This window comes from Carassius gibelio, chromosome B15, assembly GCF_023724105.1.
Source record: "Carassius gibelio isolate Cgi1373 ecotype wild population from Czech Republic chromosome B15, carGib1.2-hapl.c, whole genome shotgun sequence".
In the NCBI taxonomy this organism is placed as follows: domain Eukaryota; kingdom Metazoa; phylum Chordata; class Actinopteri; order Cypriniformes; family Cyprinidae; genus Carassius; species Carassius gibelio.
Genome location: NC_068410.1, coordinates 11,703,030 through 11,729,129, shown reverse-complemented (window position 1 = coordinate 11,729,129; position 26,100 = coordinate 11,703,030). Strand labels below are relative to the sequence as shown.

Sequence of the window (26,100 nt, the reverse complement as noted above, 5' to 3'; positions counted from 1 at the left end):
TATAATACATTATAAGGGTATTCTTAAGGCATTATAACGAATGGATAATGCATTATAAAAAAAGTATATGTTATCAACTCATGAATAATCATAACAACAATTATAATACATCATAATACTTATGTATATGTGGTTATAAGTTTAAGAGTATGATTATTTATAACACTCAATGAACACCATATTGAATCTACTTCATTTACAGTATAATAGACTGTATCATGACATTATTTAAGATCTGCACAGTATTTTACTACAGCTTGTGAGTGGTTAAGATGTTGAGTGTTTTTAGAGTGTTTCCTGTTGCGCTGTTTATTAATTGATGTGAGCTTAATACTCCAACTGGAAAAAAAAATTCAATATTTTATATGGTTACATTTTATTTTGATGGTCCCCTTAATCAATTGACTATAAGCGACTTTGCAACTACATGCCAACTAACTCTTATTACAGTATTACTATGCTCAAAAATAGTAGAATCTAATATGGTAGAATAAGCTGATGTACTTCCAAAGACACTTACAGTATGTCAGTTTATCTGTTGGTTGACCATCAAAATAAAGTGTTAGGACTTATTTACAGTAGCAGACATACTAATACTCCAGTGACCGCTGGCTGATATGAAGTTGCAGAGTTACTTATCAACAGCTGTCTAAAGGGTACCATCAAAATAATTAAATTGATATTACAATAAAAATAGTTCAAAGAAAATGTGTCATTACACATTAATATGATCGGTTATGTGACCTTATGAAAGAAAAGCTAAATATTATTATTACTACTACTTAAAAGTGTTTTTTTTACTGCTTTAAGAAGCATCAGAAAAATGGCAAGATATGCGAGATAAGCTAGAACCACAAATAAGTACATTTTATAATAATTAAAACTGTTCTTATGAATATTAATGAGATGATACAACATAAGTTTTATTACGATGCATTATGCAGTCATTATAATGCTTTAAGAATACCCTTATAATGTATTATAAATACAGGCTTCATAGAAAGTGTTACCAAAAAGATAAAACCACAAACACTGACTCGAGAACACAAACAGCTTTATTATTTGTATAGGAGACATACAGTTATATCTATATAAATACAGTGTGTGCCTGGTAAGCAAGAGTGTGAACAGGATTATCAAATGTTCTGCAGGTTTGGTCCAGGCATTCTTACAGACAGAGGGTTGTACTTTTCTCTAGCCGACCTAAATCACAGCAGCAGACCCCTGAATGTGCACTGATTTATAATTCTCCAAACTCCAAGACCATTTCTTTCTCAATTTGTCTCTTCTACAATCTTCACTTCACAAAATACGTCAGCAATTTCTAAAGAACTCCAGGCCCTTTCCAATCAGTCAACCCTGGGGACAGCAGCACAAGCTAATCTGATCTTGGAGTTTTTGAAAAAGGTATTGTGAAATTACTGACTGAAATACAAAACAGAGGGGAAAAAATAAACTAAAAAAAAGCATAAAAAGAGACTTTAGAGATGCTATACAATTAGTATGCACGATACCATAAGTAACTCAAAAGTTCCACACAATGACTTTGTAGGGTTTTGTTCTGTGTAACACTGTCAGTTGTTCTACTGAGCAGCCATTTTCCTTATGTTGATGATCAGCCGTTTGCTGTATTCTCTGTGGTCCACTGGCTTGGCGTCCACCACTGTCACTTTAATGCGAGATTCGTCCTATGAAGACAAAACAAAAAGGATTTGCATCCACGTCCTCAAATTTTTCAACTCATCCTCATCCAGAAGTAGTTGTAAGGTAGTGTTGCTTTCAACAACAAGAATTATGACTAAATATCATCGTCGACGAACCTTTACCACGTAAAGAAAACGAGACGAAACGTAAATGCTGGTCATGTGACGATTACTATAATTAAATGCATAATGCAATATTGTTGACAAATAAAAATTAGACTAAATTTGGTTTGCAAAATAAAAACTATGCTAAAAAGTCTTTTCATTTTCATTGACCAAAACGAGACAAAACTAAATGTTATACGTTATTTTGTCTCGTTTAGTAGCATTATAATTATTAGTTTGCAGTATTTCGGTTTCCTGTGTCTCACTCCAGGGGCTGCACTGTGCAGTCACTTCCTCAAGGCCCACTCTGCATTATTTAAAAAGACGACAACAAACTAAATTAAGTCTGACACCGAGAAAGAGACCGATGTGTATAATTCTTACATGTTTTGCTGGTAAAATGTTGTAAATTCAAATCAGAGCATCTTCAGTGTCTGGAATGGAGGTATTGAGTCTATTAAGGTAACAATAATATAATTATGTATGAACGTCACTAACACGAATAAAAAAAATAAAATAACATGACAGCTTCACACAAAGACTAGACTAAAACTAAAATTAAAACAGGCCACCAAAAACAACACTATTGTAAGGTCTCCTAGGGGAATTAATATTTTTAGTTTGAATATGAACGGTTCCTATTTTTAAGCACAAATCAGCAGCAAGCATTTTGAGTTATAATCCTGAAGTACGTATAAACAGGGAATGATCTTGGGAGGGGGAAAAAAAGTAGTGTAGAGGTACAAGCCAAGAATAACCTGTTAATAGACATTCACATTTTTAGATGAATGCTGAGTATTTTCTTATGACCCCTAAATAAACCTTCTTAACCACAACTGCAGGCATTAAATATCTTTTAATGTGATATTGCCTCAGAGACAAAGGGCAAATTAAATGTAAATCTGCCATACATTAATAAGCTTTAATAAAATAATTCCCATTAAGACCCACAGTACAGAAAAAAAAGTGAAATGAAATAGCATAAGCAGCATTTAAGATTTTATGTTGTTTTGGCATCACAGAACTAGGTCTAGCACAATCTTAAAGATGCATGCAGATGATAGGCAAAAGAATCTTCCACCAAATTTCTTCTATTAGTCATTTGCAGATTTAATCTTCCTTTAGAGTCCTTGATGGCAACAAACTTAAACCAAATACACCTCAACCTCAAACCACTGACTGCATATTTCTCAGAGACGAACCTCCAAACCCTTGAGTTTTGCTCTCTGAGCACTGGACTGTGTTGTAAAGTAAAAGTTCATTGCCTGTAATGGTTTATGACAAATGCTGTTCTATCACATATATTCAAAAGCCTCAAAAATTATTACCAAACAGCCTGTAGATATTTTAACAAACAGACACAGCAGTACTAAAAAAAGATGGAACAGTAATCTAATCTAGCAATCTAATATCAAGCAAATTAGTGCATACAATCTGGCTAACATTTAATAACTATGAAATAAGAAAACCTTCTTTTAAACGTCATCTTACCGCAGCTTGCTTATGTCTCGATTACAATTAGATCATCTGCAGAAAAAAAAATCTTGAGTAGGAGGCAGGAAAACATCTAAATACTACTTCTTGGGTTCACTGGTCTCTTTCACTAATTGCATATGCGTGTAGAAAAGTTTCACACCCCGCGGGATTCACCACGTCTTTACACAAAGATGTTCAGACAACTGGTTTAATCTAAATAATTATAGTAGTTATTAAAACACGATCCAATTATGTATGTTTCTACATACATTTATTTTTCCCAATACTTTTTTTTTTTTAATGTCCAATTAAAAGTATGAATAATGCCATTTTAACCATTATTAATCATCTGCCCCACATTTCCAACTAATGAACAGAACAGATAAAATTCCTTAAGGATTTATATATATATATATCACAAAATCACAATTTCAAAATTCCCTCACATTTCAGTTTTTTTTCCATGAATAAGCAAATCTTGGTTGTATTTATTCAATCATGACTTGACTTTATTGTACGAAATGGCCTCCATTTAGTCTGATATTTAAGTAAAGGTCCCATTTAGTCAACTGAATAAAACTCAGAATAGTTTATTCCAAATGTCTCCTCTTCACGTCTATACCTGAAGAAACTAACCCTGAGAAGATCCATATTTTCCTACACCAAAGTTAAAGGTGACCTTCCCCAGTGCTGACTGTAGCCTTGTATTCTGATTTCATTATCTAAACTTGGAATATAACGATCTCCAGCAATATGATGGCTGGGAATTCAGATACTGATACAGCATTTTAGATGCATACTAATTTCCCTGCAGAATAATAAAATCACATTACACAGAGATCGACTGCAGCACAGCTTTATGCCTAACTCGATTAAAAAAATAAGCTAGCCAATTTAAAGCTATAAATTATATGTAGCTAATATGAAATGGACTCAAATTTAAGTTAATTTGAATTTTGAGAAAGTAACATGAATCTCAACTCGTAACAAGGAGAAAGAAGGGGATAAAAGAAAATGCTGAGATGGTGTACTTTGCATTACGTTTGTCAGCAGGTGTGTTCGAGAAAGGCAAATGAAGTAGGTGGTGTTCTTTGCTTCAGGTCCACAGAAACAACAACATCCTCAATATTCACAGCTAATCTGTCAACGTGGTTCTCACACGGCTCTCATGTAGCATGTCATGCAGAGAAAGAACAAGGTGCAGAGCAATTTTTTATTTTTTTATCATCGGCACGGTGATGGAGGCGGGGCCAGAGATGCTGTGCCCATTTCCATAAACCTCAATCACATCAAAAGGTGCAAAAAACATTGTGATATACAGTTTGAAAATTATTCTTTCATCCCTGGTTTGTAAGCAATTTCAGCTAAATTTGTTAGGAAGTAACAAGAAAGGGGTCTTCAACATTTTTCAAGCCAAAGACCCCTTCGGTGGAGAGAGATGCAGTAGTTTGTTATAGTGTGTATGAAACAGGTTACATTTTACACCTACTCTATAATAATTTGCATGTATTTATGTACATTACTCTTTGAAACAAACAAAAAAAAAAGTATGAGTATCAATGCTGCATTTATTGCCTAGAAATACAAATTATTTTAATTTAGAATTCCACAATATTACTGTTTTCTATCAAGGCTACATTTTGAAATGTAACTTATTCCTGTGATGGCAAAGCTCAATTTTCAGCAGGTTTTCATGTGACATGATCCTTAAGAAATCAATCTAATCTAACCAATCTATATTTTCTGATGAGCTTACATTGTAGGTTTCCAGCTTCGCTCGGTTCCGGAAGACAAAAGTGTTGAAGTTTGCATGCTGAAAGATCTCATCGAATGCAGGTTCGTTCTGTAAAAGCAAGGCAAGACAATAACATAAGAGGATTACAAACACCACATTGAAAAAGAAAACTCCATGTGAGATTGAATCAACCTCTTGGAGTAAGATCCTTGGGCTTAAAAGCCTATTTCATAAACACACCACAGAAAGAACTCCAATTCATACACAATGTGCCGCTTCTCAAAACGTCTTTGTAATACGCTGGCCAATCCTTGAGGCCATACTTATGTAGCGCACGGATGGAAAGCATAGAAAAAAGAATGAGTGAGAAGCAGACTGGAAGAAGAAACTCACGGAGTCCTTGAGTTGGCCGAGATAACCTGCATTTTGGCCCAGGAGGGTCTCGGCACTCTCCTGAAAGCAAGTCACCCATTGGTTGTCTCCAAAATCAGCAATGTTGGCCTGTCAGAATGAAATGACAATTCATAAAAAGCACAAAACAATCCCTTCACTCCTAGTTGGCTAGAAGTCACGTCCAAAGGATACAGGCTAGACTGAATTGAAAAATTTGGTTTGGAAAAATTGGGGAAAATTTGGTTTGGAAAAATTTTGGAAAAAATGAGAGGCCATGCACATAAGATCCAGTGTTGAAGACAGTGATGTGCTCTGTAGATGGGATGAAAAACAAGAGAAATGGACATTTCTACATGTCTGGATGCTGGAGCCAAATGGAGTTGTAAGTTTCTATTTTTACAAAATTTTTGGCTGCCGACCAGCAGCAAGATTTATTTGCCCATTTCTATCCTGTCCTGGAATTCCAGATGCAGTTTTAAATACAAAAAGGGACAATTAACAAACCAGTCTGAGCTGATAACCTGCAAAACAGAGAGTGGCCTCAGATGAACGATGCTTTTAGAGCAAGAAAACAGCAACTAAAACTGTTACCAAGTCATTTCAGAAATGACTATTTTCAGAAAGCATAAATGGGGATGGCAGAGATATTTATTTTAGGACAACCAGAAAATACTGACTGGAGGAGTTTGATGTGGTATTTCAGAAGGGGCAGGAGAGCCAAGGGCAAGTCCCTTACCGAGAACATGAGACGATATTTGAAGTCAGGGAACTCTTTGTCGCATTTCTCACAGCGGTACATGCCATTCTGCTGGTCCACCACCTTCTTGTTGCAGTCTTTACTAGGACAGGCCTGATATAAGCAGTTCTCTTTACGGATGTAGACTATGGTGGCGATGCAAGAGAAATAATCAGCCTGGGAAGAGAAGAAAGAACATTTTATACAAGGAGACATTAGTACTGTTTCTGCAAAATAAACCTGATTCTATTAAACACAGTAGCAGTTTATTACTATTTTACACAACAATAAAGATGGTGTTGTTGTCTCCAAACATTTGACTGATACTGTACATCCTAACTACCACTTCTATGGTATAAAATCCCTGAATTTATTAGATTGTAGCTGCAGAACTTATATAACATGATATATAGAGTTTAAAAATACAACCTGCCTGCAAAATGGGCCAAGCAGAAAAGGCAAAACAAAAAACTTGACTATATTAATTTAAAAGTAGTATATGCAAAACAGAGAATATGCATAAACATTAAAAGGGCTTCTGAAAGGGGCTGAAGGCAGAAGGGAAACAGAGCACCTGGAGGGGAGGTCAAAGGCTCTGTGCTAAATGTATGCAGAAGAGACAATGGGAAGACAGGAAGTGCACAGCCAGTGGGGCTGGAGATGAAAAGGGAGACAGCGATACTAGGAATTATTTTGTGCAGTTGGCACTTCCTGCTAAGACGGTACTCTCTGGTATTGCTATGACTTTTCTGAAAGCCTTAGAAGCACAGATATCATGTTTTGCTGTCTGAATCATATCAAATAAACCATTATCTAACATAACAGCATAAAGAGTTTTTTTGTTAATTGTTTTTGCATGTTAAATATCTGTATTTTTTTTTTAATCTAAACAGCACTGATAACAGGGTTGAATGGATAAGCTTGAACAAACTTAATGCGAGAAAAGAAAAAAAGGGTCAAACAAGTCACAAATACATTTACAAACCAACATTTAGTCCTAAACATTCCAAAACAGACTGATAGCTTAAATACTATTTTTACCAGTGTTCTGAAAATGCACTTTCAGGTCCTATGTCCCCTTTTTATGAAAAAATACCTCAACTAGAAGGAAGAGGGGGTTCAGACAGAAGAATTGCATGTTTGAGGGTGAGAAGAGAAAGGAGGTAAAAATAAAAAAAAAAGTCTTGAAGAGTCAGCTAAGAGCACATTATTGTTTTACACACATCACACATCAAGAAATAAGATGGAGGACAGACACAGGAGATTGCGGATTACAAGGTGAAAAAGGGGTCAGTGGCTGGACATGAGCATGACTGCTCTTCACAAGGCTCTGGAGAAACACGTTAAACCAAATTTTTCCCTCACAAGCACACGTTTACCCTGGTGATAATGGTGTTGATGAAAGTACTAAGATTCTTTTGCAATGACCTACAATGGGTTTAAGAAACTCACACTCCTCAGAAACTCAGGGCCTTATTCATATTTATGCTGTAAAACCGCTCTTTAATGAAATGCAAAAAAGGGCACTTTGCCTTTCTGAAGACTGAGAATTCAGCTCGCAGTGGATTTATCATCTCTCTTTGGACCATAATCTATACAGAGCCTCTAGCAAAGTCTTAACCCCATATTTTCTAAGGAAATGGGATATGAAAACAACAACAAATGGCAAAAACGTGTTACCACTGTAATTGATTTCTCTTCTAACAGGTTTACTGCTGACCACCCAGTTGTTTCGCTTTGAGAATTTGACCCCAATTAACTTCTCGAAGGGCTGGAATTGATATTCCGTGTCATTTCAAATAAATAAAAAGCCTCCCGGGAAATGTGAACGACAAAGGCAGAAAGCAGACAGAAAAAAGGCTTGCTATTCAATAAGTGAAATATCCCCGTAAATTATGGTCATTTCACTTAGTGACAAAAAAAAAAAAAACCTCTAAACATTTCCACTTCTCTAAAATACAATAATTAATCCAGTAAATATCTATGTAATTATTGTCACATTTGTTTGGTAGATGAATGGGTCCTCACAGAGGCTGCAGAGCAGTATATTTTTCTAGTTACCAATCAATATGGCTGACATTTTCAATTTTTTTCAAGAGAGTCAGAGTAAAGTCACTTATTTCATTCATTTTTTTTTTTTTTTTTTTTTTTTTTAGCACAGACAGATAAAATGCAGATGCTGAAGTACCATTCACTCAATCAAACCTGAATGATTTAATGATTTAAGCTTTTCATACCAGATAAGAATTTTTAAAACATTATTTTTAAAAAGATTTCCAAAAGCACAATTCCTTATTGATTAGATCAGTTTAAAATTGATAATAATAAAAAAAGAATAAGATTTCTACATTAACTACAGAAATATCCCTTACATGTCCAAGCCTAGAAAACAATATTAAAATTCCCTTCCAATAAATTTGACAGGACATTTCAATCCTGGTAAAATGGGACAGAAAACTAGGACACAAACATTTTTTGCGAGGAGCGTTGCTAATTAAATACAACTGGCTTTGAGCTTTTAGCAGCCTAACCTTGTGTCCCATTAGAGCAGATAGGATGACATCAGTGTGAGGGCATGAGTACATTTCATCAGAGAATAAACTCTGATGGGGTTAACATTCTTGCCAGTTGTCCATAGAGTACCCCTAACACATCAGTCAGACCTTTTTTCCCAATTTAACACCACCAATGCACTACTTCAGTAGCATTCTGGACAATAACTCAATAACTCGGAGACAGCTTATTCATCAATGTACATGATCAGGTGAAGACAAAGTCTGGGTTGTTAAGCCCCAACCAGACTGTGAGATTCCATTTCATTCTACATGCTTCCTCTATTATAATATCTTTCATGCTGCGATTTTGGTTAGCAACCACACTTGACTGATGATGCAGTGTTCAACAGCAGTATCACGCAACACCCAGTGTCTAAATCACATTCTTCAGAAATTTATAATACAGAGAAGAAAATAAAGTCTTGTTTTCTCTCTGCTTTAATAACTGATTTCTAACTTATGTGAAAACATTCCTCCCATATTTCACATACTCATTTGTTATTGTGGCATCATTCTGTAGCCCCTCTCTTTTTCATTTATTGTGCTACACCTGGTAAGCTTGTCATTTCTCTCTTTTTCTGGGACATTTAGCTTTCATTTTGTCTTTGATATTATCCCCAAAAATAACCATGCTTTAATAAATCCTCTTTAACCAAACAAGAAAAGTAAATAAATTAAATGTACTATTTAAAAAGTACAATTACATTACTATAACAAACAATAAGGTAAGCATTAACATAATTATAACAATATGGCAATTTAATTTAGAAATACTTGAAGGCCACATGCCATACTCTGTTCATATTTAAATTATTTTGCTATGGTATTGAAATTGTCATCTTTAATTGCAAATTAATATAATCTAATCTCTGGTACTGGTTTTAACCATTAAAACACTGGCATCATGACAACCCTACTCCTACATATACGCCAGAAAATCCAAAAATAGACAGCAGACAAGGTCAGATTTATTATGCAGCATATCTGCAGTATAATCTCTTAATTATTAGGCTTAGTAAATGGAGTCCTGCTAATCTCCATTCTCTATCTCCAGTGCTGAATGTGAGTAATGCTTAAGCACACACCTTGGGAAGATGGGAAGGGCATTACATAGAGTGATTAATGAGCAGAGAGAAAAGTAACAGTGTAGCTAAATGACTGCATCCCTGTGTCTTTTGTTTCAGAACACGTCACGCAGGACCGACTTATTACAGCTAATCAGATGAACAGACAATGACAACCCCTAATAAAGTGATGCTCTACAAGACAATGAATTCCTAAAAAGAGTAGTATTTATGGCTTATTTTCATCATCAGTTCATCATTCACTGCTGCAGTTTCACCATATGTACAGAAGTTTGCCATTTTCTACAATCTTATAAGCACTTTTAATGTGTGAATGTGCGCAGTCAAGTGTTTTAGTTTTCTAATGTTAGAAACTCTGCTATTCTAGATAGAGCCAATTTAGAAAATTGTCTTTTTAGACAAGAAATGTGTGGATGACATACTTTGTCTCCATGTCCCAAGTGCTCATTCTTGACTTCCGCCAGGGTCTTCCAGTTTGTGTTTGCACCACCACCACCAGGTCCTCTCAACTCCGTCATCGACTGTCCATCCATAGCATGTCCTTCCTTATCATACCTGTTAACAAATACACAAAAAATTGTCAGCCTCTAATGCTGTCAATCATCAAAGAATAAATCAGTCAGACATCTGTTCATCTCTACATACAAGGTAATAGCTCATCTGTTCAGGCAGATAAGTAGCTGATATCGTAACTAGATCTACAGAGACAGAGAGAGCTAGAGAAAAACAGCAGCAGTGGCCACAGAGACGCTGGGGGCTACTTGTGAAACGAATCAACAGTGTAGGAATGGTTCAGGGAGATGGGGTCAGAGCTGCAATGGTGAAATCAGAAACCCATTTTCACTCACGCTCCGGAGTGGCTGGGAAGACAGAGGTTGGAGAGAGAGAATTAAAAAAACAACAAAGCTCACTCAGGATGAAGCAGTGTGTCTGAGGAATCGATACCGCATGATAATCTAGAGACTGTAGGCCTGGTTACCAGAGGGGTAGGACGGGGTGGATCGGTAAATACAAGGGTTCAGGGCTCGTTCTGGGTCGCACGACTAATTGAAAATATCCAAGTTAAGACAAGCGTGTGGCCCTGGCTGCTTGTACTGTTTGCCACGTGAAAAATGGGTTTAATTCTAAAGCATGGTTTCTACCTTAGTTTTCAGCTGCTTTACTGTATCACCGTACTTGCGTACTTCCCAAAATAACTTCCTAAATATAATACTAGTTGTGCGTTGCAAAAAGGTTCAGGCTACTTCTGATTAAAACATTATTTTTTTGTCCCCAGCATACTTCAGTGAAAATTTGATTATTCAGAAAAGGCAAGCGCTATCATACGACAGTGACAGGAACTGATACTACGCTGGAATAAAGCAAGAAACTAATTGTGAACCTTGTGAATGAGTCATAAAAAAAAAAACAATGCCGCAGAATAAAACAACTGCTTCACATGGCCAAGACTTGATGGTGTGAGGTAATTGGCTGACTAAGCCTGAATGTATGGATGACGGCCGGTGCCATTGAGGAAGGCAGAATGAACACCAGAGGAGCAAATTGGAAATGGCATGTGCTTTAGAGCAGTGGAGTGACAGGCTGGCGCTCAGTGCAGTGTGCCTGAACTGAGCAGAGCAGACAACAGGAGGAAAGCAGCGAGATTGAGCACTGAACGGACTGCCACATGTCAGAGGACAAGAAATACTTGTGACAGGAATAGTAAGAGGCAAGAAAATTAAGAGCCTATGAAGAGATGTTGTTAATAAGTCTTGGTTGAGTGCCTTTTCTCTGTAGCTTTGAAAAATGATTGCGTTTTTAAAAAATGATGTGTCAATATACTATATTTAAACAAAGTGTCATTATGGTATAACTAGGTCCTTAAACTAAGAGATGTAGATCGTTAAAGGGTAAGTTCACCCCAAAATAAAAATTCTGTCATTTCTCACCCTCATGTCATTCCAAACTGGTTAAACCACTGATGACACATGGACTATTTTATCGATGTCCATTACTACCTTTCTGGTCCTTGACCATGGTAATTCACTTGCGGTCTATGGAGAGACAGAAAACTCCCAGATTTCCTAAATTATTTTAATTTGTGTTCCGAAGATGAACAACGGCTTTACGGGTTTGGAATGACACGGGGGCAAGTAATTAATGACAGGATTTTCATTTTTTTGTGAACTATCCCTTTTAACTCGCTGATTAGAACCAACATTAATATACAATGCATGTCATAAATATGTATAATTTAGCCAAAAATAAAAATGTTATTTATTCACATCCATGTCTTTACAAAATAATATCCTTCTGTGTAGCAATATGTGTTAGGCAGCTATTCAATCTTTTATATATATATATATATATATATATATATATATATATATATATATATATATATAATTAATTAAGTCTTTTAAAGCCATATGATGCATTTAAGAAACACAATGAAACGGAGTCTTAATTGACAGATTTCTTCTCTACTGCTGTAACTCTGTGGTCAGTTACATTTCAGGAACTGATTACAGACAAAAAAAAACTTCATGAGTTAAAAGTTCAGAGTGGTATAGCATAAAAGTCATATTTTAAATTGAAAACGTGATATTTAAGTTATCATTATAAAACTACTTAAGTTTCAGTTTGTTTCTCACACAATGCTACAGTATGGCTTCAGAAAACCTAGAAAATAAACACACCAGTCATACAGAGTGCTTTCATAGAGCTTGGCAGTATAAATCCTCTTCTGTTATATGGAAAGCTTAGACATTCTGCCTAAGATCTCCTTTTGTGTTTCACAGAAGAAAACAACACTGGGCTGGAATGATATGGGGGTGAGTAAACAATAACATTTCCATTTTTGGGTCAACAATTCCTTTGACTTGGAAACAGCATGGCAGCAAATGTGCTCTTGAAGCTCACTGTAAAGTACAATATTGTTCCCCAAGGGGAACTCTGCTCATGTGTGAGCCAAGTGGATAGCCCCCCAAAAAATATATTTAAACAAAACAGAGTCACTGAAACAAGTGACCCTTGTTTAATATCTCAAATTGAGTTTGATGGAGACATCTAGCGTAAGTACAGGGAGTGCAAGCACAGACAGACTCCTGGGTGTGTGTTGCTTTATTCCACATCATGGTTTGAAGGGTCTGACAGATGGGGTGGAGGCAGGAGAGGTTCTACTGCCTCGGAGAAGACGGTCGAAAATGAGCCAGTCAAAGTAATTGGCAACCTATAAGTAAGAGTGGATCGGCGAACGAGAAAGAATGATAATGAACCGGGCGAGAGTGGAAGGGTGAGAAAGAAAGATGGAAGGCGTGTCTGATTGAGTATGCGGTCCACTCTGCAGGAGTGGTCTTAATCTCTGACGCCATCTATTGGACAAAAGAAGACTTGCATCAAAACGCTGAGATCTATTATCTAGTATCAGGGGCGTCGGACTGGGGGTAAAACCAGTACTGATTACCAGGGCCCCAAAGGAAGAGAGGGCCCTTGAAAAGTCTGGAATATATATTTTCAAGGGGGATCTTGTGCAGCGCCCCTGTCTAGTATTAAGGGTTAGTTCATATACTGTATAAAAACTTCGGCCCAATAAGTAAACTGACTGCTGCACTAAAAACAACCGAAGCAACTACCTGTCAATTAAATATTTTAGAACTAAGCATTAAAAGTACATATTTAAATGCCCATGCCTTCCTTGGCTCAGACAACACAAATGTAAAATTCCATGATATGCCCAGGTTCTTAAAGTGAGAATTACACAAAATTGGAGAAACATGCATTAAATATTCCTTCAATACCTTTAAAAGAAATACTACACTCACATTATCAACACTAAATGACACAAAATCAGAAATACTGACAGTAAAGCAGCACATTGATGACAACTCCCTATACTGAGTAGGGATGTTCATTTCAGTTCATTTTTCCTAACAGACACTCGTTAACCTATTATTAACAAACAAGATTTTTAATTAAAACTGAATTAAATTAGAAAGGATAAGTTTCTCTGTGACCCATTAAAAATAATATTTGTTTTAGATGCGCAAAAAGCACCCAACAACAGAACATGAGGATTCACATGCATCACATCATGCAACTGAAGCTCTTCTGCGAAAAACATAAGCTAGGCTATACAAAGCCTAAATATAACAAATAAATAGGCCTTTACAAGAAATATATTTTTACTTCATAAATTAAGAAAATGAACGAATAACACCATTTCGGTTCATTTTTGTGCTGCGCAAAAGGAAACCAGATGACAGAAAGTGCATCCTATTTTTCTTTAGTCTTATTTTATGCACAAAGAATTGTTTTTATTGTGAATGTACACAAATAAAAGCAAACCGTTTTCAATTCCGATTCTCTTTATGACTAAAAGGAGTAGTTGCTTCCACTATTAGAAGGAAAAAATTCAAGTTACTCTGGCATCGCATGAGCGCATGTTAAACTTTGCTACCTTGACATGCAGCCTGTTCATTATCATGATAAAATAGTCAGTCAAACATATGGGAAAAAAAAATAAGTAACACTCCTCAGTTTAAATATGTAGTAAAATGCGTTATCCCCGTACCGCCGTTATGTAAAACATTTTGTTTTACGTGGATATTGGAACGTGAGTGATGGCTACATAAGTAATAATTTGGCATTCAAATACATTGCGAATACAGAAACATTAGATTGCGTGTCGAATGACCAACCCAACGTTGGTTTCGGTTTCATTTTACCCTAAATTAATTCATTTTTGCTTGTTTATATTGCTATAACTTGTTAAAGCCCTATTTTTAATTCTTGTTCTTTTCTAAATACAGTTAATTGAAAGGATTAATTGTGGAGTGAGGGCAACCAAAATAGCCTAGCTATGTTTACAGTGATTATTTTAATGTGTAAACATTTCTAGTTGGCATTAAGCCTATTTTTGAATGAAATAAAAAATGTGACTTATTTTACGCAACTTATGTGTTTTTTTTTAATATAGTGCATTTTAACTATGCAGCAAACCTAAAAAAAATTTTTATACAATTATTGAAAATAAATGACTTTTTCAACAGTTTAACTGATGTATTAGTCGGTCAAAATTCTTAGCGGTCAGTTAAAATGAACATCCCTAATACTGAGCTCTGGACCGTGAGAACGAAGGATCCTTAATCAATGTGATTAATTGGACTAACTTTAAAATGGCAGACAAAGTGTGTGCCCCAACATGTTCAACTCCACGAGGAACAGACTTCAAGGTTTAATCCTACATCTTAACAGAATCAAATATGCACATTGTCATTTAAGTGAACATAGTACTGTATTCACACTTTTGACTTATATCATTTAAAGAATTTTCAAGTATATCAGGATATGCAACTGAATAAGTTTTTTTTTAGCAAAAATATTTATATGACAGATGGTTTGAATAGAGGGGCTGATAAACAAGTGCTTATTGACGATCAAAAAACTTCAGAGACAAATTGCTTAGTCAAAAGCTCTTCCTTTGTATAAAGTATCAAACAGAAGCAGCATCTGGATTATATAAAATAAATGTTTTTCAAAAGAATATTTGAAGAGTTTGGTTCCAAAATTTCTATAAATCCATTTTGATTAATTGGAGTAAAAATGTTTTCTTTACCAAGAAAGGCAAGATGAAAACCACTATTTTCTGTGTCAAACTTTCACATAGCATCTTTAGGTTATAGTAACATTCAAAATCTGGATTTTAATTTAAAAATATTTTTAATAAAATGTTTTTTTTTTTCCCAAAATGCAATAAATCCTTTGAATCCACATGAAATGTATTGTTCATATTGAAACATGGTTATTCCACATGACACCTTCTGAACTTGGTCAATACTATACTATTATAGTAAAAATACATTCATCAGCCATCGCTCCCAAAATAAATTCAATGAGTCGTCTTGTTTGCTATAAATTAATTACAGCAAAACAAAATTTCATCATAAACAAGAACATCACATTAGACCACAGAAAATGACATTTCCCTTACAACTTCCAAAAGTGCATTCATCTTTTCCATGTTATATTCATTTAGTAAAGTAATAGTTTGTTTATCCACAAGTGGCCGTAAAACATTAATAATACCATTTATGGACTTTAAAAAAGCACTTTGATCTACAACATTATTTTTAACCACTTTTTTTCAGAAAAATGGATTGCTACAACAACAGTAAAATAAAGTTACAACTTGAAGAGGTCTCAGAAGTAGAAAACTGGCACAGTGTGTCAAGTGGCTGAATGAGTATCCTCATGCTGCAGACCTCAACAACACCTCTAGGTTCAACTTCAAAACAGCGCTTACTGCAGCTCTACTAATTGAAGGGCACCTATCAATTCCACAGTGGCCCGCTGGACCTTCAGAACGCTGGCCAAGAGGCCATGCACTGCGTATTGGCCCATGATTTGAAAGCTCATTATCTCTGGCTCTCCAAGTGAGCAGAGGACAGACGTGAGTCCAGAGACTAAGTGGTTGAACTTACCTACGACTGGATCAGCAAAACTGAAGTTTTGAAACATCGCTGACAAAGAGCATTTTTAGCCCCTCAAAATGCAAGGAAATATGCCGGTCCAAGCCCTATGTACAGCCATGCATAGAAACCAGATGCTTTGAGCTGGCACTCTGGGACTATAAAGAAAGCTGCTGTGACTATCACTTCCTCTCCACTACCTCACCCCACTGTGCTCAGTCACATTCCACTACCCTCATTATGTAAATGAAGACTTCAGATCCCCCCAAAATAATTACCCTCTCAAACTTGCAGACTTGAGGCTGGTGAAACGGAGATTTTAATCGCTTGTCAAAATGTGCAAAAAAAAAAAAAGAGTGTATTTCAACTCTGTTATGCACAGCTTTCATATTATTTCCCTTCAAGGCTGGGGGTCTATGTTACTGGGAGGTAAATAAATGGAGCACACAGAGAGGAATTGATTGAAACCTGCAGGGAAAATGAAGAGAGACACTCGTGGATGGCTTCGGCCAAGTGGGCTGCTAGGTGGTGAGTATGGATTGTTAACAGGTAGGGAGGAAGGATTAGTCAGAGTGGCACTGTAACAAGCAGGGTTTAGTGAGGTTGAAGGCTGAGCAAGACTTCATGAGTAGCACATGGACCATTTAAAAGGATAGTACACTCAAATTAAAATGGTAATTTACTCATCCTCATTTCATTCCAATTAAACCTGTATGATTTTATTAAAATTTAAAGAACGCTGGGGTTGAAACAACAGTAGAAAAACAAACACACATCAAAATGCCTTTTCAAAAAACAATTGAATGCCATTCAGTAAATGCAAGTATGTAGTTATGCATGCAATTATGTGTGTACATCACTTTATAGTCTAATACATAAACACTTAAAGAAATATTCCAAGTGAATTTGGCAAAAAAAGAAAATGTAAACAATTATTAAACTGGACAGAAGTGAAATATATGTTCTATTGGCATGTGGAACTGCTCCACAATTAAATTTTTATATGAATAGCCTATATAAAGTTTTAGTGGTGCACCTCAGTACTCGTATTATTTTCTTATGAAATAGTAGAAAATGTAGTGTATAATGCAAAATGTATGTACTTTGATGATGATTCCTGTTCAGCTAACAAATTCATATAATACTCTACTGCAATGGGAAAATGCATTATTAAACACTTTGCAACTGAAAGCGTACAATGACTGTTGTTTTCTCAAATAATCGCAAGCTGCTGATTATGTAATAACTGTGACAGGTCTATCCAAGATATTTTAAGCTTCATAATTATGCATTTGGCAGTCCCAACACACCTAAATTGGCAAGGCGGCAGAAGAAAACATTAAATGAGTCATAACAGTTTTTCAATTCCTTCAGTAGCCAATAAGAATCTTTGAGGATTAAGACAGCACACGTCTGTGCTCTAGAAACACAGGCAGTAATCATATACTAAGCTCTGCTACCTTGTATGCAAGTATTTAGAACAGCACCATCTCTCAAGGCATTCAGTGCCATCATTTCCCCATCTTCCTTGTTTCATATCCCCAGAGCAGAAATAAACATTTCTGTTCTGAAAGGAACCAGGTCACACGAGTCCACTAAGGGAAACTAAACATTTTGGCAGGGGATTAGCCATAATTTGCATTCCTATATCAGCCTGAATGCAAAGCCCACCAGAGCACCGCTGATAGAGCTAATCTTGATATCAAAGGCATGAGCATGCTCACCCTCTCGGAGTTCTAGAGTGTGCATTTTAGTGTCTACTCTCTGCTCATCCCAATTCTCACAAGTGGAGAAATAAAAACAGGAGCGCATCAGAACGCATCTGTTTCATCTAGGACAAACACTTAACAACAGATGCAGCGTATTGTCTCTGAAACCGAGAGAAAAAATCACTCACCATCCCCGCAGTTTGTATGCCTCGGGAATGTCAGGGTTGATCATGACGGTGCTGCTGTAGAGAGTAGAGAGAGAACGCCCACCAAAGTCAGACAATCTTGCTCCCTTAATGGCCAAGATAGGCTGCCCACTGCCATCAAATGTCTCTGCCTAAAGAGTGAGGGAGGGAAAGAGAAATAGCCAAGCACTGAACAATTGCACATACTACTCCAACAGTGTGACATTTTTCTTGCAAGCACTAGTGCAAAGGATCTAAGTATTTTCCATCTAATTGTAATCTTTTATGCATTTGGTCTTTTGTGTCAAATCCAGATTAGATAAGAATGGCTGACATGCCACACAGAAGCAGACATCTGGCAGCAGTAATGGGAGAGGGATGTTTCTCCCAGTGCTTGACAAAAACATCATCTGATACAAGATCAGAATGTTTGCATGATGATTCCAATCAACCGTGATACACAAATGTTTGGAGTCCATAATTTCTTTTTATATTTTCTTTTACAAGAAGTATTAAGAAACTAATACTTTTATTCAGAAAGCTTGCATAAAATTGATTAAAATTAACAGCAAAGACATTTGTTACAAAAGATTTCCATTTCAAAAAGCACTGTTCCTTTGAACTTGCTGTTTAACAAAGGAAGAGAAAAAAGTACAGTTGTTCTGCCTAAAAATTTAAACAGAAAAAGCATTGGATGATTTCTAATGTGAAACTTCTTGATCCACAAAAAATAACAATACTCTTAAGTTTTATTACAATTATGACAATATGGACTAATTTTACAATGTCAATTTATTTTGAACTGGATCATATAAAATGAAAAAAGATTGATGTAATCAGTTACGTACCTCACTACCCCACATGGTGAGCTGGATGATTCTGCCGGACATATCCATCAGTTGGATGTTCCTCTTCGAAACCTCACGACTGTTCTTGGTCATGATGCGCGTCACATCCTCTGTGTTTTTACACACTGCAATCACATCTGCAAACACACACGCCGGGCAGGTTTACAACACTGCTACTCCCCCCAATTTACCAACAGTAAATAGGTTTGGGATGACTACCCTATACCACTCATCCAGAATGTAATTCCACAACACCCATCAATGCTCCATTACAGCGCACCATCTTAATCCGCTCATATCAGACGGTGTTATGAATCATTTAGCTGCCATTAGGAGCGTTTCACAAATCACTGCCAGCACCTGACTCAAATCTCGGATAAGAAATACGCTTGCTGCACCTCGGCGTGCTCCGACTGCCATTACCATAATTACAGGCATGCTTATTGACTCTTCATTCTACCAGTGACAGCATCTTTCTCCTCTGGTTCTGCTAGAACCCGACAGGGACACAAAGTCAATCTGCACCACAGGCCATTACTGTCATAAGCATTATTAATATTGCATTCATCATCAATGTTATAATTACCTCAACCTCCTGGGTCTCAACACATTTGTTACACAGAGCCGTGCCACTGTCTCCATCGCAGTTAATTATTAAAATGCTGGTTACTGATGATGCCAATTGTACAGAACAGGGAATACGCTCACCTACGATGGCGTCTTTCTCCCGGGACTCCAGGTCACCAATGGGAACAAAGTCACACTGCACCATGGGTACATCATGGCTGTCCTCGCAAGGGGTGATGGTTGTCTCACCATTTAAAGTCATCTCATAGTCATTCTTAAGCGTAGAGAACTGTTTGTTGGCAATTTTCAGGGTGCCTTTTGAGATGTAGTAGACCTGAGGACAAGAGAGATTAATCAGGTTATGATATCAACACATTCTAATAATTTGTGTAGCCCTCCTTACACACCATATTAGACAAGAACATTAGTAGACCTTACCTTTCCCTGTTCGATGAGCGAGTAGAATTTGTCCACCTCGTTATTAAATCCAGTTGCTCTGATCTCCCCCTATAATAAACAAAAAGAAAGAAGTTACTACCCTTTCTAGTTTCTAATCTGATCACTGCTAATGAATGCTTACACTTTCATCCACAAGCTCCATGGAGAAGAGCTTCCCATCCCCTCTGGAGTTACTCCATGTGCGGATGGCACTCTTGTTGGTGACTCTGGCTCTAACAGTCCATCTGAAAAAAACACACTCTTATTAATTAGGACCACAAAGTATGTTATGTGACATGCAACAGTCAACTGGACTGGAAAGAGAAATATTCAGGGATGTGAGATTTAGACTGACTTTGACTGGTATGGATTGAGGCTGGCGATGGGAACGACTTTAGAGCTGCCTCCAGGAGTGTTGGGGGCAGCCATGGGCTTTTTCCCAAAGCTCTGAGCAGAAGGTCTGTTCATTGAACCTAATGAGGCTAGAAGAGAAAACCACACATCACTGTAAAGAACTATAATAAGGTAGACATCGTCACTGACACCTAGAGCACATTTCGAAATAATGACTGACTGTAATGCCACAACACTTCTGAAACAATCTTATGTGACAATCCTGAAAGTGTGAATTAAAACGGCTGTCGAATACAGCTTGTGAATCTACACTGACGTTAAAACTTCAAAGAAGATTAGACTCTGTGCTCAAAATACATAATTAAAACATCTTTAAATGCTTTTGGATAACAAAAAGGGGTATCTGCATTTTAAAAAGAATGAAATTAAGACTTTCTAATCGAAGCAGATCATGATTTTTCACACCAACTAACACAAGGTGGCCACGTGTTTCCACTACAAAACTATATTTATATATTCCATAGTGAAGTAATATTATATTCCTCCTCAACAAATCACATGGTTTTACATTCACTATATACCGCACAGGACAAGTTACACATTTAAGTTTGATACTTTCGAGTCAGATCGAATCCCTGACAAGTGCAAGTAACCGTCTATTATTAGTCATGATATTAATAGTCATTCACATGCACGTTAACTAAAGGAACTGCACACCAGCTGCAATATGATTCCTACCTTCTACCGCTCTTCTACTTCAAGTTTGAAACATTTCCAGCAAATAGTAAAGTGGAGAAAAAAGTTGTTTGATTTAATAACTCATTTATCAGTTCACCTAAAAGCCGTTGGTCCATGGTTAGTTTTCAAATCAGTCGCCATAGTTACAATCAGCTTTTCATTTAAGGCTTATGGTCTTACATTTTTTCAGAAATTTTATTTGTCAGCACTTTAAAAAGCATCTCGAAAATGTCTCAGATTTTCAACTAATATATTTTAATTATTTTAGTAATCATGTAATGTTTATAATCTAAAATGCAATCAGTTCACAATTCAGAATGTCATAATATAACTACTGCATTTCAGCTCAGGAACATGTCTTTATAATTAATATGTACATATTTAAGATTTGTATGCACATCTATAATAAAAACGGAAAACATTTTTGTTTATAAAAATTTTTGTTTATTTCCATACCATCACTTCCATTCTTAGGCTGAACTGGACGTACAGGAGCCGGAGCTGCATTCTGTTGCGGGTTTGACTGGCCTGTGGCACAAATATTTGATAAAATTGGATAAATGTATTTACATACCTCTAGACAAGGTGACTGAAATAGTAGAACCTCAATGCTAACAACAAAATGTAAAATGTTTTAATATGAGCATAACTAATGTAAGTTTTCATAAAATTTGACATTTGAACGGTACTCTCACCCTCCACATAAGGAGTCGGGTCTCCAATTTTTCCTGCCATCTGGTCAGCAGACTTGATCACGTCCATGTCCAGTATAACTACCACACGTCTGTGTACAACATCAAACACCAAAACTTGATAATACGCATTAATACACATGTGCTATTGTTAAAAGGTTTGAGGTCAGTAGAATTTTTTTAATAAATCAATACATTAATTCAGTAAGGATGCATTAAACTGATCCAAAGCGACAGCAGATACATTTATAATTTACTAAGATATACATATATATATATAAAGAAGTTTTCCATTTAACAAAAACACTGTTCTTTCAAATTTCCTATTCGGCAAAAAATCATGGAGAAAAAAAATATTAAAATGTAATGTGTTTTCATCATCGATAGTTCACAATTCTTCTTGAGCACCAAATCATTATATTAAAATTATTTCTGAAGGATCATGTAACACCAAAGCCTGCAGTAGTTGGCTACTGAAAATTCAGCTTTGCAAACACAATTAATTAAAATTTAGAAACAACGGAAAAAAGTCATTTTAAATTTCAATAATTATTTTCAATAATATTAATGATTACTGTATTTTCTTAATTTTTAAATAATTGTGGAATTGGTAAATATAAGATGCTTATATATATATATATATATATATATATATATATATATATATATATATATATATATATATATATATATATATATATATATATATATATATATATATATATTAGGGGTGTAACGGTTCACAAAATTCACGGTTCGGTTCGATACGATACACTGATGTCACGGTTCGGTTCGGTTCGATACATTTTAGATACAGCAAAATGTAAAAACATCTCAACTTTTCAGAATGCCGCAAGCGCACCGCGGGTCATGTGACAAGAACCAACCAATCAGCTTCATCCTTTCCCGTAACAAGGTTGAGAGCTCAGCCAAGATGAAGGAACAGCTGATCGTAGTTGTATATGGATTGCAATTTTGAAATAAATTTAGTAGCAGAGCTACTGCAAGCGATTTTTAGAGCTGTAAATCCATTTATCCTTCGCTGAAATTTCCGCGTCTCATGGAGAGAGCACGTCATTGTTGCTTAGCAAAGACAGACGCCTCATGAGCGCTTCTGCCCGAGCGCTTTGGAAAGGAGGAGAAAGATGTGCTTAGCGTTTTCCACGCGTTTTTAGGAGCGATATGTGAACGGCCCCTAAGGCGCTCGCTCACTCAGCACGCGCTGAAGGCTCATTGCAAAATGTCTAATGCATTTAACAGACCAGAAATATAAGATCCTAAAATAACCAACAGGTCTGGTGTTTGGGTTGGATTCCCTGTAAGCTATAGTGTCTAAATGCTGCAGGGATAGTTTGCTGCGTGCATGTTTCTCCTTTTTTTCGTCTTTTCCCAGATAGTACTGACGCATATATCCCAGATATTCCCGCTGGTGTTTTTTTTTTTTTTTTTTTGTATTCCCGCTGGTGTACCCTGTCATGTTGCAGATGCGACATACCGTTGTTTTTTTATCCACCACTCTCTTGCCATCACCATTATAGCTTAAAGGGAATCCAAAGTGCACCCAAACACCAGACCTGTTGGTTATTGGGTGATCTTCTCATTTCTAGTCTGTTAAACGCATTGGCTATTTTGCAACGAGCCTTCAGCGCGTACTGAGTGAGCGAGCGCCTGCTGAGTAGCCTAACATAAACATATAAGATGGTGTTTTTTTCTTCTTCGGGAGTGTCAGGGGCGTTGCCTGTTACGTTGTTTGGGTTATTGGGCTACCTTGTTGAACGCATATCATTATATTTCTATCTCTCTCTTTTTTTTTTTTTTTTTTTAAATATAATTAATTACTCCAACGAACCGTTCGGTATACATAATGCGTACCGCGTACCGAACCGAAAGCGTCGTACCGAACGGTTCAATACGAATACGCGTATCGTTACACCCCTAATATATATATATATATATATATATATATATATATATATATATATATATATATATATAAATAAAATAAAAACACTACATAAAGCAGAACCACGAAATCACACAAACATCCTAACAGCAACTGAGTTAACTGTTAACTGAGACTAATGCTTACCGTCCGTCTTTGAGAACATTAGTGACGCTTCTTTTCAGCATACACACACAGTTAGAGGCCACCTGGTTTTGCTCAGCCATGGGATTGAGCTGTGTGGAGAGCATGAATGCTGGATGCAAAGGGGAAAATAGAAACACTTAAAAATAAAAAATACATTGTGCCAAGTTTTTTGCATTTTTATAGAATAGCTGGGGTTTGCATCCCACTGATGAGAAAACATTAGATCATAATGGCTAATGACCATACACATCACTCACTCCTGACTTTAAAGAAACTCCTTATCCGAATTATCCCACCACCAGCTTTCAAAGACATAAGCACCTAACATAGACATTTATATGTGTACCGAACAAAAATTTTGCAGAAAAATATACGGCTTTGGGGGTGATCCATAAAGTTCCACATCTGAACTAAAGTAACAGCTGTTTTGCAAAACAATTTAACAGAACAAGTCCAAAACAACATCCTGAGCATTAAAATTACACTTGATTTAAAGGACAGACACATCAAACTAAATTGATCAAAAACGAAAAAAGAAAAAAAAACGAATCCAACTTACAGGACATGGTGTGTAGCCCATCACTCATCATGAGACGGAACCGGGACAGGCCATTTCCCCCATCAATCTTACGAATGTTCTGGAAAGGATATTCAACAGAATAAAGTTGACTAGCTTATAAATAAAAGCCTGTTTCTTTAACCAAACAAATAAACAGAAGCAAAGAGAACGAGCAAGTAAACTAAATATTAAATAGATACAAAAATTATATGTTTAATAAAAAAATGAGAAACAAAACAGTAAGATACTCCTTAAAGTTTCCTTTTGCGCCTACTGAAATATTACAAATATAGTAAGTTACAATATAAATGGAACATTACTATTTTATTTCCCTGAGAAATCATGAAATCTGATTATGGCATTAATGTCTCAATATCCTCTTTGACATCACTATTTTATAAAAACGTGGTAACAAAATAATCTGATTCATTTGTAAACAATGTGAAAGTAATCTGACAGTTACCACACACTGCAGAACAGGGCTGCTGACTTCAATTCCTTTTGTCAGGGACTGAAAAGAAAAAGAAAAACACCATCATTTTTTTTTTCAAACATTATCATATAAATCAAAGTATGAATATTATTACATTCAGATATTTGCCTTATTTCACCCACACTCAAAACAGACGAAAAAAAAAGACGACTTAGTCACATGAACAATCTGCCATCTACAAAGACTCTGACTCTGACTTCTTATACAGTTCAAATCAGTGGATGGGTGTTAATTATAGCTAACGTTACAATGAGTTCACTCTGAACGGACTACAACATTTGCATTTGTACTACGATGTATAAGCAAGTAAAATTGTATTAAATCCATTTAACTTAGTCACAGTTAAATCATGCAATCATGGAAAATGCTATGATACATTAAAACCAATGATTTGATTTCACTGTCATAAAGTTAGTGCGGATGAAAACTTGTTGGCTAATTTAGCAAGCTTTTGTTTGTAAACATTGAAATAAGGCTACTGCCTTATTCTTACCTCAATTGCCCCTTCTGACAGTCGAACGGTCATATTTTCAACAAAAATACTGCGAAGCAAGGATTTAATCTAGTAATTATAATAAACAAGCGGCTCTTGCATCAGACGTCTCCTGTTTCCTCGCGCCAACTCTCTCCAAACGCGCGAAAGTGCGACACACGATGACATGTTTCCGTTACCAACAACTTCCGGTGAACTTCATAATAAATATGACACTAGGCAAGCACGCTTTAGTATTGCTCCCGCTTTGAAACACTATTTGTTTTGTTTTCGCATTTTAAACCATGTAATCTGGCAGAGGTTTGTACTATTTAAACTTTTTTTTAACATTTATTTAATGCCACAACAGCAAAAGACGCTTTTTAATAACATTAGCTGCGAGACAGAAGTTGTATGAATGTCAGTGGTTTAAACCCTTTTTTAAATAAACATCTTCCAAAAGATTTATATATAGTCTTTTTTATATAAATTCTAAATTTAGTTTGATTATTGTGTATATGGTATTTTCTTAATAACCTAAATAATTGCATTGTTTTGTTTTTACAGTTTTTACAGTTTTCTAGTAATATACTGTAGGTTTTGTGTTCTGTTATATATATATATATATATATACACACACACACACACACACACAGAGTTTTCTTAATTTTCAATTGTATAGTCACACTGAAGGCATCAAGGGCTATTTGACCAAGAAG

The 26,100-nt window shown here is 36.0% G+C and overlaps 1 protein-coding gene across 1 annotated transcript; it reads right to left on the bottom strand.

Annotated features, from left to right (window-relative positions):
- Positions 1 to 1,037: 1,037 nt before the first annotated feature.
- rpa1 (replication protein A1) lies at positions 1,038 to 25,571 on the bottom strand. Its single transcript, XM_052576399.1, has 17 exons — positions 25,403 to 25,571; positions 24,880 to 24,927; positions 24,417 to 24,495; positions 23,858 to 23,966; positions 21,772 to 21,860; positions 21,533 to 21,604; positions 20,340 to 20,466; positions 20,127 to 20,229; positions 19,985 to 20,053; positions 19,688 to 19,880; positions 18,980 to 19,116; positions 18,135 to 18,283; positions 10,211 to 10,343; positions 6,149 to 6,325; positions 5,413 to 5,520; positions 5,041 to 5,127; positions 1,038 to 1,688 (listed from the first exon to the last, which is right to left on the bottom strand). The coding sequence occupies exons 1-17, from the start codon at positions 25,433 to 25,435 to the stop codon at positions 1,584 to 1,586; spliced, it is 1,818 nt and encodes a 605-aa protein (XP_052432359.1). The 5' UTR covers positions 25,436 to 25,571; the 3' UTR covers positions 1,038 to 1,583.
- Positions 25,572 to 26,100: the final 529 nt, after the last annotated feature.

What these genes read in the sequence shown, in the direction of transcription:
- rpa1 (XM_052576399.1), bottom strand. Translation starts at nt 25,435, where the DNA reads ATGACCGTTCGACTGTCAGAAGGGGCAATTGAG. An exon ending in TGTCAGAAGGGGCAATTGAG is followed by an intron (nt 24,928 to 25,402) that starts GTAAGAATAAGG and finishes TTTTCTTTTCAG; the next exon opens with TCCCTGACAAAAGGAATTGA. An exon ending in TCACCATGTGGGGTAGTGAG is followed by an intron (nt 18,284 to 18,979) that starts GTACGTAACTGA and finishes CTCACTCTTTAG; the next exon opens with GCAGAGACATTTGATGGCAG.